The sequence below is a fragment of the Pantherophis guttatus genome, chromosome 8 (assembly GCF_059756535.1).
Source record: "Pantherophis guttatus breed Tessera chromosome 8, ASM5975653v1, whole genome shotgun sequence".
Lineage (NCBI taxonomy): Eukaryota > Metazoa > Chordata > Lepidosauria > Squamata > Colubridae > Pantherophis > Pantherophis guttatus.
Genome location: NC_142070.1, coordinates 49,079,918 through 49,096,829, shown reverse-complemented (window position 1 = coordinate 49,096,829; position 16,912 = coordinate 49,079,918). Strand labels below are relative to the sequence as shown.

The 16,912-nt window shown below is 41.4% G+C and overlaps 1 protein-coding gene across 2 annotated transcripts in view; it reads right to left on the bottom strand.

Annotated features, from left to right (window-relative positions):
• The window catches only part of GPM6A (glycoprotein M6A), a 218,035-nt gene extending 205,018 nt beyond the window's left edge, over positions 1-13,017 (bottom strand). The window contains exon 1 of one of the 2 annotated variants that reach the window (XM_087874850.1): positions 12,592-13,017. In XM_087874850.1, coding sequence (XP_087730976.1) covers positions 12,592-12,595 — 4 coding nt within the window. In that variant the 5' untranslated portion in view covers positions 12,596-13,017. The remainder of the gene's footprint in view (positions 1-12,591) is intronic. The other variant, XM_087874848.1, reaches the window with a different exon arrangement.
• Positions 13,018-16,912: the final 3,895 nt, after the last annotated feature.

The window sequence follows — 16,912 nt, the reverse complement described above, 5'->3', positions numbered from 1 at the left end:
ACCAACTAAAGTTAAGAAATAGTACCCTTAACATATTCCAAGCCCCATGGTATAGTGAAGTTTTTAGAGCCTTATGAAAGGCCAAGAATGATGGGGCCGTTCTAATATCTGAGGGAAGAATAGTCCACAAAGCAGGGGCTATAGGATAGAAGGTCTGTCTTCTAGTTCCTGCCAATTGACACTCCTTGGTTGACAGGATCTGCAACATGCCCAATCTGCTGGATCAAAGTGGATGAGTGGCAGCCTGTTGTTATTAACATTTTTTACTGGAGAAACCTTCAGGAAGGGTCTGCCAGAGAGCTTGTCATTTATTCTCTCCTAGTTACCAACATTATGGCAATCTTCATTTATCCCCTAATTGGTAACATATCTTTGCACCTTTACTTCAGGGGTGAGGTCTCTGAAATTTCATTTAGAATATGAGCTACAGATGATGTTTCAAACAGCTCCAACATTATAATTTCTCTTATCACATAAGTCTTATATTAATAATATAAATCTGGATTACCAGACACTTAGATCAGTGGTGATATTCAGCCGGTTATATCTGAATCAGGCGTACTGGTAGCGGCGGCTGTGGGAGGCTTTGCCCACCCACCCGGACATAATCAAGTCCCATTTATCCATGTTTTTGATGCTCTGCACATGCACAGACAGCTCTGCACATGCACAGTGATGGCGCATGCGAGCGAAGCAAGCAAGCAAGCGCACACTCACATTTGCGAACCAATAGCAAAGGAAAGTGAGTATCACCCCTGCCTTAGATCCCTATATGCCAGTCCCTTTTTGCATCTATGACATATGAAATTCACAAAGCAATTTATTGACAGTATTTACACATTTTCTATTGTTATTCTGATAGGCCCATTCTTAAAATGGAACATACCGTATATGAAACTAAATGGGAACAGCTCCATACAGGAACCACAATCCTTTTTATCTGCTCACATATAAATAATCCTACTTTCATTAAATGTCTCCACTCCAAAAGCATTGCTGCACCCAGGCATAAACATAACAACAAAAACAGGGGCTTTTCATTTGAAATAAAATTATTTATTTTATTTCATTCATCTACCATCCCAATTATATACTGTATACTGGCAATCCACATTCATCATAAAAACCTAAGAATAAAATGTAAGAAGCAAAAAGGGTGCTGAGCAAGAAGCAGTTTATCTGGGCCAACAATCCAGCTTTCAAACGCTCTACCGAAAGCCTTCCTAACTTCAGCAGGAAACTGCTCCACAGGGTCAAGGCCAACACAGAGAAGGTCTACTTCCAGACCCTGGACTCACTCCTTTCATAAAGAAAGTTAATACTTAGCAAATCATCCTGGCTTGCATGCACAGAATGGGTATATGCCACATGAAAGGGAGTATCCAATAGGACTGTGATGGCAAACCTATGGCATGCGTGCCGGAAGTGGCACTCAGAGCCATCTCTCCAGGCACACCAGCCATCGCCCATTGCTCTTCCGGGTTCTGGCGCACACGTGTGCTGGCCAGCTGGTCTTTGCGTGCACATGCGTGTCAGAAACCAGACGACCAGGTGACCAGCACGCATGCGCATGCAGGAAACCAGAAGCTCAGCTCTTCTGGTTTCTGGCACTCCCACGCATGCGTGCCAGGGAGCTGCTCTTCCAGTTTCCGGCAGTCCCCCACCCGCACCTGCGCACTCCCATTTTGGCACTCGGTGCCAAAAAGGTTCGTCAACACTGCAATAGGAGATGAGCCATCAAGGACTTTTAGGTAATGACAAATATTTTGCACTGTTCTTTGGAAAACTATTGTTTATCAATGCAATGTCTGCATCGCAGGTGTGCTTCCGCTATAACTACATTTGCCCAATAGCAGCCTTACCTACCAACAGAGTTTCAGAATAGTTGTCCAAGAAATCTCCTGATAGAATGTACTATTAGTAAACTTTTTAAGAAGCAACTGGACTTTCTTTGGTTTTTCTTTGAAGACGTTTCGTTTCTCATCTCATCCAAGAAGCTTCTTCAGATTCAAAGCTTCAAAAATGTCTTCAAAGAAAAATCAGAAAGTGCAGCTGCCTCTTGAAAAAGCACCTTTGGGACAACCATGACTTGGATGACTGAGAATCTCTATAGATACTATAAGCAAACTTCATATGATAGTTAAGGTATTTTCAGCAAAGCCTGTTTTTAGCTTGGGAATCACTCCTCTGAAGCTATATTAGAATGAAAAGGTTCATCAATATTTTCGGATCAATTCCTAGCCACAGAATCTATGAATACTTCTTGATCCCAAAAGAAGCATTAGAGGGAAATATGTCACACAATCACTGTTTTTATAAATCTATATTTTATCTGAAGTAGGATTTCTACTTTTTTTATTCCAAAAACCTAAGGAATAGTGTCCACAGGGGATGGTGGGGGAGGGTGTCAAAACAAGTAAGATGATGGTCACAGAATCATGATTGAAGCTCCATCCCTTTTGCATGTATACCAACATAACCCAAGTGTAGAAAATGACAAGGCTTCCTTATAATGCCAATAACCACCATCTTCTATGGATTCTATTTGCCACATCCTGTAGCAATGACAAAAAATCATGATGCAAAATTAATTGAATCAAACTTGAAATGGATTTAAAGAAAATGATCCCTTAGTATTGTTACCTTAAAAGCAAAAAATAAAATAAAATGACAAACTGTTTTTAAATCATGCAACTCCAGAATATGTAATTAGTAGGTAAATATATACTGCCCCCTACTGGCTGGAATGTATATATTTTTGCTTTATTATTACAACCAACATCTAAACATCTATAGAAAACATAAACTATTAAAAGAATTTCTAACCATTTTCTAGACTTATTTAATAATCACCTAGAAGTCAAATATAAGGAGAAGAGAACATGACTCACTATCTTTACCCTAAGAAGCCAGTTGTATTGTAGCATGCTTTATTAGATATACCATATTTACTAACATCAATTGGTTATTCTTGATTTATATTTTCATTGGCTTAGTCAAATAAATTAAGTAGAATTTAGTGCTTCTTTCTGCTGTCTACAATGGCCATTGGTAGAAATAGTAGTAGGCATGAAAAATGGAAAGTTGAGATTTTTACTCTTTATTATTTACAGACTTTACAGTTGGTATTATTAGCAACAGCAATAATAGAAAATCATGGCATTGCAATTGAATATAGAATAGAATAGAATAGAATAGAATAGAATAGAATAGAATAGAATAGAATAGAATAGAATAGAATAGAATAGAATAGAATAGAATAGAATTCTTATTTGCCAAGTGTGATTGGACACAGAAGAAATTTGTCTTGATGCATATGCTCTCAGTATACATATAAGAAAAGATATGTTCATCAAGAATCATAAGGTACAACACTTAATGATAATCATAGGGTAAAAATAAGCAATCAGGAAACAATATCAATATAAATTGTAAGGATACAAGCAACAAAATTACAGTCATACAGTCATAAGTGGAAGGAGATGGGTGGTGGGAACGATGAGAAGATTAATAGTAGTGCAGACTTAGTAAATAGTTTGACAGTGTTGAGGGAATTATTAGTTTAGCAGAGTGATGGCATTCGGGAAAAAACTGTTCTTGTGTCTAGTTGTTCTGATGTGCAGTGCTCTATAGCATCATTTTGAGGGTAGGAGTTTAAACAGTTTATGTCCAGGATGTGAAGGGTCTGTAAATATTTTCACAGCCCTCTTTTTGACTCGTGCAGTATACAGGTCCTCAATGGAAGGCAGGTTGGTAGCAATTGTTTTTTCTGCAGTTCTAATTATCCTCTGAAGTCTGTGTCTGTCTTGTTGGGTTGCAGAGCCAAACCAGACAGTTATAGAGGTGCAGATGACAAACTCAATAATTCCTCTGTAGAACTGTATCAGCATGTTGAGGCCCTAGAAAATGTCCCTATTTATTAGTGATTTATATGTATTTATAAAAACAGCAAGTGGTAAAATTGAGGAAGGACACTTTTATAGTATTAAGGAAAAGTATTTAATCTCAATTTTATCTCATCAGAAACAAATTAAAAATCTAGCAGAATTGGAATGTAGCATAATTGGAATGAAACATGATATATGATCTTCAAAAAATATACTAAAGAGGACATATAAATAATGGAACTACTTTATTCCCATTGGCTTTTTTCTCTGATGAGCCTTGCCTCCTGCAAAGGCTAGCCAAATTACACCTTGAAAGACTCAAACAGGATAGGATCAAGTAAACAGAATGTAACGTGTCTGTGGGCTAGTCTGTGAAGTAAAATAAAAAACAAAACACTCCTGGAAAATTCTAAATTGTTCTAAGGAGATTTGATTTGATAAATTAAACACAAAGGAGCCATGCTTTATCAGTAATGGTGCAAGTTATATTTCCTATAATCTTGGTTTTAAATTTTATTTCCAGCCAAAGTAATAAAAAAAACTATACTATTAATACTTGTGAAGATCTCATAATATTTTCAGCCAATAATATGCAAAAACTTGGGGGGGTTGGGTGTGTGTGACCAGGGGGGGCATGGCCAGCATGACATCATTCATGTCAGGGGGCACCGGTTGTGGCCCAAGCGCTCAAGCCAAGTGGACTTGCAAGCTCCGTTTTCGGCTGGGATGGCCTCCTACAACCCTCTGCCAGCGAAAATAGAGCTTGGGGGTGCTTGCACAATCTTCAGGAGCTCCGTTTTTGGCTGGGATGGCCTCCTGTAACTCTCTGCCAGTAAAAATGGAGCTTGGGGGGATGTGCACATTCCTCACATGCTCTTTTTGGCTGGGATGGCCTTTTGCAAATTTCTGCCAGTGAAAACAGAGCTCGGAGGGCCCTTGTTGAGGGCCGCGAGCATACGCAGCCCTCGCGAGCTCCATTTTCGGCTGGGATGGCCTGTTGAGCCCAGTGTTCTCGACACTGACGGGATGGGAAGGAGGAACGGTGAAGGATACAAACCACAGGGACACCTCCGGCGGGGCAACAAAATCCCATATCGGTGGAGGTGGCACTAGGTGTAGGCGACATGGTTCCGGGTGGTGGGGCGTCGGGAATAGGTCTGCAATACAAGAAAGCCGCTGTGCGCGGAGGAGAAAACGGTGGAATACCAGGGGCGGAGCCCCGGAGCAAGCTTCCACAGCTGATGGGCAGCCGCCCGATCATTACAGGAGGGGCGGGGCACCGAGATAAAAAGCACTAAGAGGCGGATGCTCATAGCGCCAACTTTGAAAGGCTTTGTAGTTCAGCGTTGTCTCGTATCTGACAAAAGCATTAAACCAGCATTCAACCTCTGTTAGATGTGTCCAGCTGCGTTCTTTTGCTGTCTCCGTGCTGTGCGGGATAAGGAGCTGAGAGGGCCTCCTGCAGGCCTCTGCCAGTGAAATGGAGCTCTTGCAAGCTCCATTTTTGCTGGCAGAAGCACCAAGGGCCAGCCCTTCACTGTTTCCAGGGCAGACCCGTGGGCCAGATCTAAGCACCCCATGGGCCGGATCTGGCCCCCGGGCCTTGAGTTTGACACCCTTGCTCTAAATAACATGTTGCTGTGTTGTACAAGGAATTCCCACCTATCGTAGTTTAAGATATCCCAAGATCAAAATTAGTTACACATAAAAGACAAGCAGAGTAATTGGCATTACCTTAACCATCAACCTTCAAAGAAGTAACCAATACCTTCCAATGGGACTCATCAGGCCCCAATGCATTTACTATAGAGCAGTGGTTCTCAACCTTCCTAATGCAGCGACCCTTTAATACAGTTCCTCATGTTGTGGTGACCCCCAACCATAAAATTATTCCTAAAACCATTGAAAATAAGTGTTTTCCGATGGTTTTAGGTGACCCCTGTGAAAGGGTCGTTCGACCCCCAAAGGGGTTATGATCCACAGGTTGAGAACCACTGCTATAGAGTCTTTGTATGAGTCCCGATTTCCTACACATTGGAGCAAATTTTATAGGTTAATCATACTAAACACGCATGACTTGAAACATTATTCTTTGTGTAAAATAACTATAGTTATTTTATAGTTATTAACTATAATATCTCATCTAAGACATGTAGACTCTTTTATGGTCATTCGCAGTTTTTAGAATTTTATGTGTCTTTTTATTTGTATCCTATAAATAATCTATGAGAGAGATCAACCCAGCCAAATGATAAACATGTAACTGGTAAATGGATTCAAATCAAAATAATTTGTATTTTTTTTTTTAAATATCTTGCCATTAATTCATAAATAGGCATATACGGTATATTTACTATTTTTGTGGTGAACCCAGGACCTGTTTTGGCACACACCTTTGTGAAATCCTCTGGTATATTTTTCTAACAAGATCTCTAGGCTTTACATAGTTAGGGCTCCATCAAGTCTAAATTAGGCACTGGATTGTTTTCTTCCAATTACTCTGAAAGCAGCTATTTCCCATTCCCAGTGATAGGATTTAGGTTGACTTCCAGGTGAACTTTTAATCCTAAAGGACACATTCTTTTGCTGATTTTTTATCTTCTGGCAAATTCTCTCATGCTTTGGGTTTTTTTAAAAAATAAATCTCCTAAAATTAAAAGAAAGCTATGATCTAATCTGTAATTTTTTAGATTGATTCATAACAAGATGGAAGTGTTGTGAGGGCTGAAACTGGCAAATCAGATTTTCAACACTATAGCTGAGATCAGGCAGAACCATTACCAAACATGGGATGTGTTTTTACATACAAAGCAGGAGTGGGCTCTACTTACCTTTACTACTGGTTCGCAACGGGATTGCACATGCGTGGTTGCTTCACTCATGCACGCACCTTGCTTCTGCACATGCGCAGAAGCTTCTGCACATGCACAGAAGCTTCTGCACATGCGCAGATGACTGATGACACCATCTGGGGTGGTGGGCGGGGCCTCCCACCGGTTTTACTCCCGGTTCTTGTAAACCGGTCTGAACCGGGCGCAACCAACCACTGATACAAAGCCAAAAAATGAGTGGCAAGAAGTCAATCACCATGTAAAAGTCAGAAACAGGTGGAAGATTTAAACTCTGCTACTGTTATAGGTAGAGGGCTTGGCTGATTCTTTCTATTGTAGGGCTTACAGTATCTGCAATAATTATAATTTAAAAACCTGATCTCTCTCTGAACAGTATTCTTCATCTACATTGCAAACTCCTAAATATGGTTTTAACTTTCTAGAGAAAGTTGTAATAGTTAGCTCCCACTGCTGGGTGAAGCTCCCACTGATTAAGTCTGAGATAACAGAATAACAGAGTTGGAAGGGACCTTGGAGGTCTTCTAGTCCAACCTCCTGCTCAGGCAGGAAATTCTATACCATTTCAGACAAATGGCTGTCCAATCTCTTCTTGAAAACTTCCAGTGTTGGAACATTCACAACTTCTGGAGGATTGCAACAGTAAAACCAGATCCAAGTCCCAATTCAAACATGGAACTCATTGTCAACTTTCAGTCACTTGCTTTCTCGAAATGCAAATGTTTTAAATAGTCACTGTTTAAAATAATAATCAAATAGGCTGGACTTGCATAAACCCTTTAACCACAAAAAATTACCTTAATTATTTGGAATCTAATTTACCTTATTGTAGAAATGCATCTACTACTACAATGTGATCCACATATAGCCACAGATTTGAAGTATAAATAAGATGAGGACTATACATCACTTTGAGCTACTCAGAAAAAAGGCAGGATATAAATCTAATAATAAAACAGGACACCATTTAAAAAGGAGAATTCTTCTTTAATGGATACAGCAAATGAAATACTTCTTCTCTTACAACATTAAATAAAAATACTACATTATTCCTACAACCAAAAGAGAAAACATATTTTCCTCACCATTCAATCAATTTATATAGTAACCAATTTTTTTTTAAAAAAAGTTAGATTAAGATTAATATACATAACCTGTACATGACATGAGATACGTAACTGAAAATTGTTATATCGTTATTTCAAACTACCACCTGATAATTCTGAGAGAGCAATACCAAAGGGAAGGAATTGGCCCTTTTAAATGTACCTGTTCCTTGATTAAAATCTGCCTGTCCCATTAACTCCTGTGAAGAAAAAAAAGTCACATACAGGTAATCCTCGATTTATGACCAGAATTAAGTCTAAAATTTATGTTGCTGAGACCATTCTTAGGTGAGTTTTGCCCCATTTTGTGACCTTTCTTGCGACAGCTGTTAAGTTTGTTTGTTTGTTTGTTTGTTTATTAGATTTGTATACCGCCCTACTCCCGAAGGACTCAGGGCGGTGAACAGCCATGAAATAAAACATATAAATACAAAATTTAAAATAGAAATAAAACAAGTTAGATAAATTTGGCTGAACCATATTTAAAACCCCAATAATTTAAAACCAAATTTAAAATTCCCATTTAAAAGAGGAGAAGTTTAGGTCAGGCCGGCTTGCTGGAATAGGAACGTCTTCAGCGTGCGACGGAAGGTACGCAGATCCGGAATCCTCCGTATCTCGGGGGGGAGCTCGTTCCAGATAGTAGGTGCCCCCACAGAGAAGGCTCTCCCCCTGGGGGCCGCCAGTCGACATTGTTTGGCCGACGGCACCCGGAGGAGCCCCTCTCTATGGGAGCGTACTGGTCGGTGGGAGGCTATTGGTGGTAGCAGGCGGTCCCGTAGATAACCAGGTCCTAAGCCATGGAGCGCTCTAAAGGTGATGACCAAAACCTTGAAGCGCACTCGGAAGACCACCGGGAGCCAGTGCAGCTCGCGCAGGAGAGGCGTTACATGGGAGCGCCACGTCGCTCCCATCACCACCCGCGCGGCCGCACTCTGCGCCAGTTGGAGCCTCCGAGTGCTCCTCAAGGGGAGCCCCATGTAGAGAGCGTTACAATAGTCCAGACGGGAGGTGACGAGGGCATGAGTGACCGTGCGTAACGAGTCCCGATCCAGAAAGGGACGCAACTGGCGAATCAGGCGAACCTGATGAAAAATCCTCCCGGTCACGGGATTAAGTGAATCACTGCAGTTGTTAAGTCAGTAACATGGTGGTTGTTAAGTGAATCTGGCTTCCCCATAGTCTTTGCTTGTCAGAAGCTGGCTGGGAAGGTTGCAAATAATGATCAAATGACCCCAGGAGAGTGCAGCTGTCATAAATACAGGCCAGTTGTCAAACATCAAAATTTTGATCACGTTACTGTGAGGATACTACAATGGTCATAAGTGTAAAAATGGTCATAAGTCACTTTTTTCAGTGCTGTTATAACTTTGAATGGTCATTAAATGGAATAGTCATAAGTTGAGGACTACCTATAATATACTTAGTGGTTGGACTATAAAATCTCCAAGTTTCCTTCCAACCCTATGATTCTATGATTATTTACAGTATTTCCATGTTGTCACTAGCATTAACTCAAATTAGTGATTTCCCAAGCCACTATAAAGTAGATAACATGAATCAGGAAATGAGATCATAGTTAAAAAAACCTATCAAGAACCCTTTTGAAGCAATCCAAGTTTATTCTGTTCACACAGTAGGTAAGTTACAAGCAAGACATGACAGCAATAAAACTCTGCAAATCATGTTCCCTGGTAATTTGTATTCAGTATTGCTTTTGATATAGATATTATAAATCTTACATGCCATATGAAATCTGGTCCTTAAAAACTCTTTGTCACTTCTACAGATTATTATTCATGGAAACCATAGATTTACGCAGTTATTTATTCAAAGGAGAAGAAAACCCTACACCCTACATAATAAAGTATTAAGAAACACCTTCATCCATTCAAATCAATAGAGTAGCACAATTCTGTAATACTAACCACATATTGGTTATTATATTTTACAATATGTACTCTAGCAACAAGTATTTGACTAGAAATAAACGAAGGAAAGTATTATAACTTAATAAATTGCAATTGGTGTTTTATATCCCTTTCTTTTTTTAATGTGTTTTTGTTGCTGTTCTTTATGGAACCATCCAGATTCCACAATTTATGAGAACTGTTACATGAGAAAAAGAGGGGTTTTATTGTTTTATTTAGCAGTACTTGTTGCATTTCAGAAATACATTGTGACTAAGGAAATTCTTTGGAAGCAGTGAAGTGTTGCTGTGTTTCCAAAGATGGGTTGTTTATTAGTAGTGGAAAATCAAACCAAGAGAAAAGACATTGTGAAACAGATATGCAAATTATTTATCAAAACCAGCTCTGTTAACCTAAGCAAACGCTTTTTAATGTGAGAGATTCCAATTGTTACTAATACATTAGAAGTATACAGCCATCAAAGAAAACCTAGTTATTATCTAGCTAGCCCATTCATACCCAAACTAGACAGAGCAACAGGCAGATTGTGTTTAATCTATGTAATCAGAAAAATAATCTATCTATTGGTAATTCTCAATTTAGAATCATTTGTTTAGTGACTATTCAAAGTTACAACAGCACTGAAAAAAGTGATACAACTGGTCCTCACACTTACAATCACTGCAGCATCCCAAAGTTCACCTGATCGAACTACTGGAACTCAGCAGCTGGCATGCCCTTACAACAGCTGCAGTGTCTCCGGTCAAGTAATTTGCCTTTGTGACTTCCCCAGCCATCTTCTGGCAAGCAAAATCAAGGGGAAGGTTGGATTCACTTAACAACTGTGTGATTCACTTAACAACTGCAGCAATTGGTTGTTTCATTGCTAAAATATTCTTATGTGACATTAGTAAAAGAATATGTCTTTCAAGATCACTGTATACAATTTATTTTTAAGAATACAAACCTCACAAATAAATGAGAAGGCATAAGCTTCATATGGTGAGAAAGCAGTAATTTGAGTAGCCCAACATTTGGGCTATTATATTTATGAGAAGGAAGGATTAACAGTACTAATTATCGGCATTATTATCCACAGTGAGCCAAACAATATAATATAATGGGAAAGAGAATATAATACCACTGTATAATATGCAGTAGTGGACCAAGTGAAACATGCACACAAGGGAAGAATAAAAGATGTATGTAGCAAGGTACATTCCTCAAGTTTCGATCATGCTTCAGTCCAAAATTTATGTTGCTAAGTGAAACATTTGTTAAGTGAGTTTGCCCCATTTTATGACTTTTCTTGCCAGAATTATTAAGTGAATCATTGCATTTGTTAAGTTAGTAACATGGTTGTTAAGTGAATCTGCCTTCCCCATTGACTTTGCTTGTCAGAAAGTTCCAAAAGCTTGAATTGTAAAACATGACCCCAGGACACTGCAACTGTCATAAATATGAACCAGTTGCCAAGTATCTGAATTTTGATCATGTGATCATGGGGATGTTGCAGTGGTCATGTGAAAAATGGTTATAAGTTACTTTTTTCAGTGCTCTTGTAACTTTGAAAAGTTTGCTTTGGCCAAACTTTTCAAGTATTATTTTGAGACCAGCACAACCTTTGCTGTGAAACCAGAAATCAGAATATGGCACATGGGTTCATCTAAAATAAATTGGTTCCATTATACAAGGAAGTCAGTCATGTCAAACATTTTTTTTAAAAAAACCCTGGCGAATCTTTTCCCAATGTAAAGATGCCACAATTAACTAACTGTAACACTGACTACACTGAAAAGGTGGGAGAGGATTTGCCAGTTATCTACATGCATGTTTCACATTTGTTTCTTATATTTCACTTTTCTTGTAAGAAGCTTTATATATTGGTGAATGATCTCATTTGTTCAGTAACTTCTAACTAACCATAGAAAAGAGCAGATGTTATTTTTTGCCAGGATTTTAAAAATACAAGGCATGAATTGAAATTTATTTAGTGGGGACTTAAACTCAACACTGGTGCCAAAATTGCAACAATGCCTGGGAGACAAGGAATGTCTTAGCCTGAGGTCAGCCAAAATGACAGCATGTGGGTGCCAGAAGAGCCTCTGCGGGGCCGGGGGGGGGGCATTCCACGAACAAGTCTTCGCAAAGAGAAAGGCTTCTCCCGGTTTACTTTCCTTGGCAAAGACACCAGGAAGAGAACTTCCAAAGGCATCCAAAACATCCACCCAAGTTCATAAGTAACTTTATCCGTACACCCAGCACAGATAAACCAATCTGGTCTCCAATCCAAACTCCAGCAGGTGTTTCTCTCTCAAATGCAACCCAAAGCTTGCTTTAAACCTTCCGAGACGCTTGAAAGGAATCAGATGCAGGAAAGATGAGGCTACACAGCTCCTTTGCAGGTGCAGCTTCGGGATCTCCTCTTCTATTACTCTCCCGAGACCGAAATCCCGCCCTCCGTTTCAGGGGCTCTCCAAACCACCTCCCAACGCTCGGAAAGACGCGAGGCTCTGAACACCCCCCGCCCCCAAATTCACTTAAAGGCTTGTGGGAAAGAAAGTAGAGCGCCACACCTCCCCCCGCCTTCACTCTCTTCTCCGTCTTCCCCGGCGGTAAAGAAAGAAGCGGGTGGCGTCCCGCAGCTCGGAGAGCTCTCCCGCAGGCGAACGGGAGCGGGAGCAAACTCCAGCCCTTGAATACCCATCAAGCGGGATTTTGCCAAGTCGGCGCAAACTCGGCTCGAAGTTTCCATGGAAGCGGACGGAACACGGCCCTAACTAAACGTTACAGCGTCGAACAGACACGGAGCTGCATAGCTTCTTCCCGACTAACTCACCCATGCCGCTGGGCTTCGTTTTCTTCTCCGACGGCCGAGCCGAGAGATGCTGTCCCAAAGAGAAGGAGCAGGAACTCTCCGCCACCCGCCTCTAAAGCCACCGCTTTCTCTACCCGTTTCCCAGGCCGGGCGTCAGCAAAGCGGAGGCGGGTTCAGAAACCCCTCCTCCGTTTGCCTCATCCCACTCGACCCGGGGCTGAGTCCCAGAGCGCTGGGCGTCAAAAGGCGCCTTTCCCAAGTCGAACAGGAAGGCACGTTCCGCTTGCCCTCGACAGATGGCACATGAACCGTACACTCATTTAGAAGTTGCGAGTACACCTTTATAAAGCCTGCTTAATTTAACTGCCACTTTTACTGCACTGGAAGAACAGCAAGCGGCTATGGGTGCGAGAAGAGGCAACATGCGCCCCTTTCTCCACCTGCCTCGGGGAAGGGAAACCATGCAGCCGCGCCTCCCGTGTCTCTTGTTCGATTCTCGGGACTCTGCAAAAGGAAAATACGGGCTGTGAGCGTTATTTAGATTTGCTACTCCCCTCAGCCGGAGAACAGAGCAACTCCCGCATGGAAGGAACAGCCACTTCCATCTCTACCTGTTGACTTAAGTTCTCCTTTTGAACAGAGAAACATTAGGATCTTAGCCCTCAGCAAATGGAGTTGGATCCTTCTTGTGATGGTTTCTCTTCGGAAAGTTAAAGGCATCCATTTTCTTCCCAAATCACAAACACCTTAAATCTCCCAAAACAGAGAAAAGGGCATTTTTTTTGTACCCACTTGGAGGAGAGGGGGGGAGATAGTTTTTGGAAACTGCCAATGAAATACGGTATTTCTACCTTACATACTCATTACATGTTCGTGTCACATATGTACCTGAGGTTAACTGATCTGTAGATTACTCTAGTTCTCTGACACATTGAGCCATACAGTACATACATTCACAATAAGGCTAAATTATAATGTGGATGGCTAGTTTATGGTTTGTCAGGGTATTTGACAAACCCACATAATTGTGCTAATTCAGTAAATCATAGATTCTTAATCACATAAATCAAATTCGATCTCTTAGTACAATTACAAATAATATTTATTAGATTTATAACACTTCAATTATAACACTTCAATTATAATTGACTCAAAGTAATATACTACCATATAAGACCTGGAGTCTTATAATCAGAATCAGGAGAGAATCAAGAGAATCAATGCACCATTATGCATTGGTGTATTAAATCAAAAATCTAGTTGATCTAGTAAATGCTATCCCCAATTGTACAGAATTTAAAGCAGGATTTGAAAACGGGTTTTGTGTGGTATACAGCAGCAAATAAACTTGAAATGGACCCATCACACATTGTCAGAATCCAGCAATATGGCTAAGATAGTGGCATTGTTTGCAGCATCCCCATAGCCTTATTGTGAATGTATGTACTGTATGTCACGTCATCAAAATTCAGACACTTGGCAACTGACTCATTTATGATGGTTGCAGTATTACGGGTCACATGATCTCCTTTTATGACCTGACAAGCAAAGTCAATGGAGAAACCAGATTCATTTAACAATCATGTGACTAACTTAACAACTGCAGCGATTCACTTAACAACTATGGCAAGAAAGTTTCTAAAACGGGGCAAAGCTCACTTAACAAATGTCTCAGAAATTTTGGGCTCAATTGTGGTCGTAAGTCAAAAGGAACCTGTATTAGGTTATTAGATGGATATTTTGTGAATCAAGCCCACTAAACTCACTAAGTCCATTAAATTATTTACAGAATTAAAGTCTGTAAATATCTGTGATAAGTAGTCTAAGCTATTGCTATCTCTAATTACATAATGAAAAAAATATGTTATTACAGCACTGTCATTGATTGCTATAACAGTTATAATAAGTTACTGTTATAACTTTATTGTAACTGCAGCATACAACACTGTTTGGAAGGACAGATTGTTATACATACAATCTACTGCAAAATTGACTAATTAATAACATGCTGAGTGATACGTCGCCCTCCACAAGGCTCTGTAAGGGCACCTGCCCTATTTGATTTATACATATCTAATATGCCAGTGAGAAGGGAAAGCAAATTTGGATACACTGATAAATTGGTCACAGCAGTACAAGAAAAACACATGGAGGTGGCTGACAATCTCCTGTCCAAAGATCTTAACATCTTGGGAAAATTCCTCTTGGGGACTCACTCCTACCATTAGCAAAACGGTAACTATATGCTTCCACCTTAACAACAAACTAGCATACGACGCCCCGAAGGTCTACTTAAACAACAACTTACTCCCCTATGATTATCCAAAGTACCTTGAAGTAACATTGGACCGGACTCTCTCATACAAGATACACCTAGAGCAGGGGTGTCAAATTCAAGGCCTGTGGGCTGGATCTAGCCCGCAGGGCCGTCCTGGAAATAACAAAGGTGTCAGTCCTGGAAACCATCTTTTACTTTGGAACTTCAGGGCTGCCACATTTAGTGCTGTGGGAAACAGGGAGGGGGGATTGTATGCAGTTGGAGAGATATCTAGCCATAATAACATTCTTTTCTCTGAGAGTCAAGGACATCCTGCCCTGCACCTGGAGTGGTGTGACTGGGAGGCATCTCCAGTTGGGATGGTGTATTGATTGGACTATGTGATGGACATGTGGGTGCTGGGGCAGGGACTTAGACTTTCTTTTGGGTGGAGAAAACCTGGAAGCTTTTAGATTTGGGTTTACCCAGATGTGCCAACATGACATCTCTGATAAAATGGAACTTTGAGGAATTTCTAGCCTCAGAATCTTCTTTCGTTGAGGGTGTTACTTGGAACCCTGACAAAAGGACTGGCCCGTGATGCCTCTACTAGCACCCCCCCTGTGGCCTGTTTTTAGCCTGTACAGCCTCCTGCAGCACTCTCCTGGCCAAAACGGGAGAGTGGGGGCCTCCAGAGGCCCGTTGCTGGCCAAAATGAAGCTTCCATGGGCACATCCAACCCTCCGAGGCCTCCACAGGTCTGTTATAGGCCAAAATGGCACCTCCACAGGCCTCCCCTGGCCTGTTATTTCCTGTATAATGAGAGTGAGGGAGGATCTCAGGGAAATCCTACCTTTGCACTGGCCACCACAGGTACCCCCCACAAGTCCTGTGCCACGCCCACTATGGCCACGCCCCTGGGCATGCCCCAACCCCGGCCCTCCGAGGTCAAACACAACCCTGATGCGGTCCTTAATAAAATTGAGTTTGACACCCCTGACCTGGAGAATACAGCAGCAAAAATCAATAGTAGGAATAGGGTTGCCAGGTGTCCACTATTTGAGCAGACAGTCCGCTTTTTTCACATTATGTTCACTATTTTTTTTCACAAAATAGTGGACATTTTTTTTATTCAAAAGCTTTATGATGAAATGGCACGTAAGTTTTGCGAGTCAGAATTCCATGAAGTTTTGCGCCATGTTCCAACACATTGGTTAAGTTTGTTTAAAGCGGTCGAAAGACTTCTTTTAAACTGGATACCTCTAAAATCGTATTTTATTTCTCTTGGATCTGATGAGTGCCATAAGGTTATCTGGAACCTTATTTCGGATCAGGAAAATGACCTCGCAAAGGACGATGAACCAATAATTTCAGAATTGTATTTATATTTCACGCACTTCTCCATGTCAATAATGCAAGACACCCTACTTCCGGTTGGTGACTTGCGGCGATATGGTGTCGAGTGAGTGATCGCTACTCCTCGACACCCTTTATCACCGTGTTTTGGGGATCCCTTTGGGGGCGCGGGACCCGGAGAGCCCTGCGGACAAAAGAGAAAGCCAGGCAAGTGAGAAAGTGGGGCACAACCACTTCTCGCAAGATCGGGCGGCTCTGTCAATCCAACGTGGTGAGCCAGTCATCTGATGGCAGGCCTGAAGTTGCAATAGCCAGTAAAAAGACGGGAGCTAAGAAGAAGATCGGAGGTGCCGTGTTAGATATGAAATCACGTTCCCCATACCTTGGAGTGATCTAGCATCGAGAGAGGAGGTCAGTGGAGTCGGGAGAGGAGTGCTCGGTGTGGCGAGAGGCGGCGACGGAGAGTGCAGAGCAGATCGCAACGGCGGAGACCCGACAAGCCGACGAGAGATACAGAGGGAGTAGGTCGCTTGTATAAAGAGCTCTGGAGGGCGCGGTGAGAGGGAGAAGAAAACAAATACCGGTGTGGCTGGCGCTGTGATTGATAAGCGAGGAGGAAAGTAAGCAGGAAATTGAACTACTGAACTTTTTTTTTGAGTGCTTCAGCGAAACAGGAAGTGTGGCCATCATTGAATCGAAGGAGTGAGATAGCAGAGGACTGACAAGGAG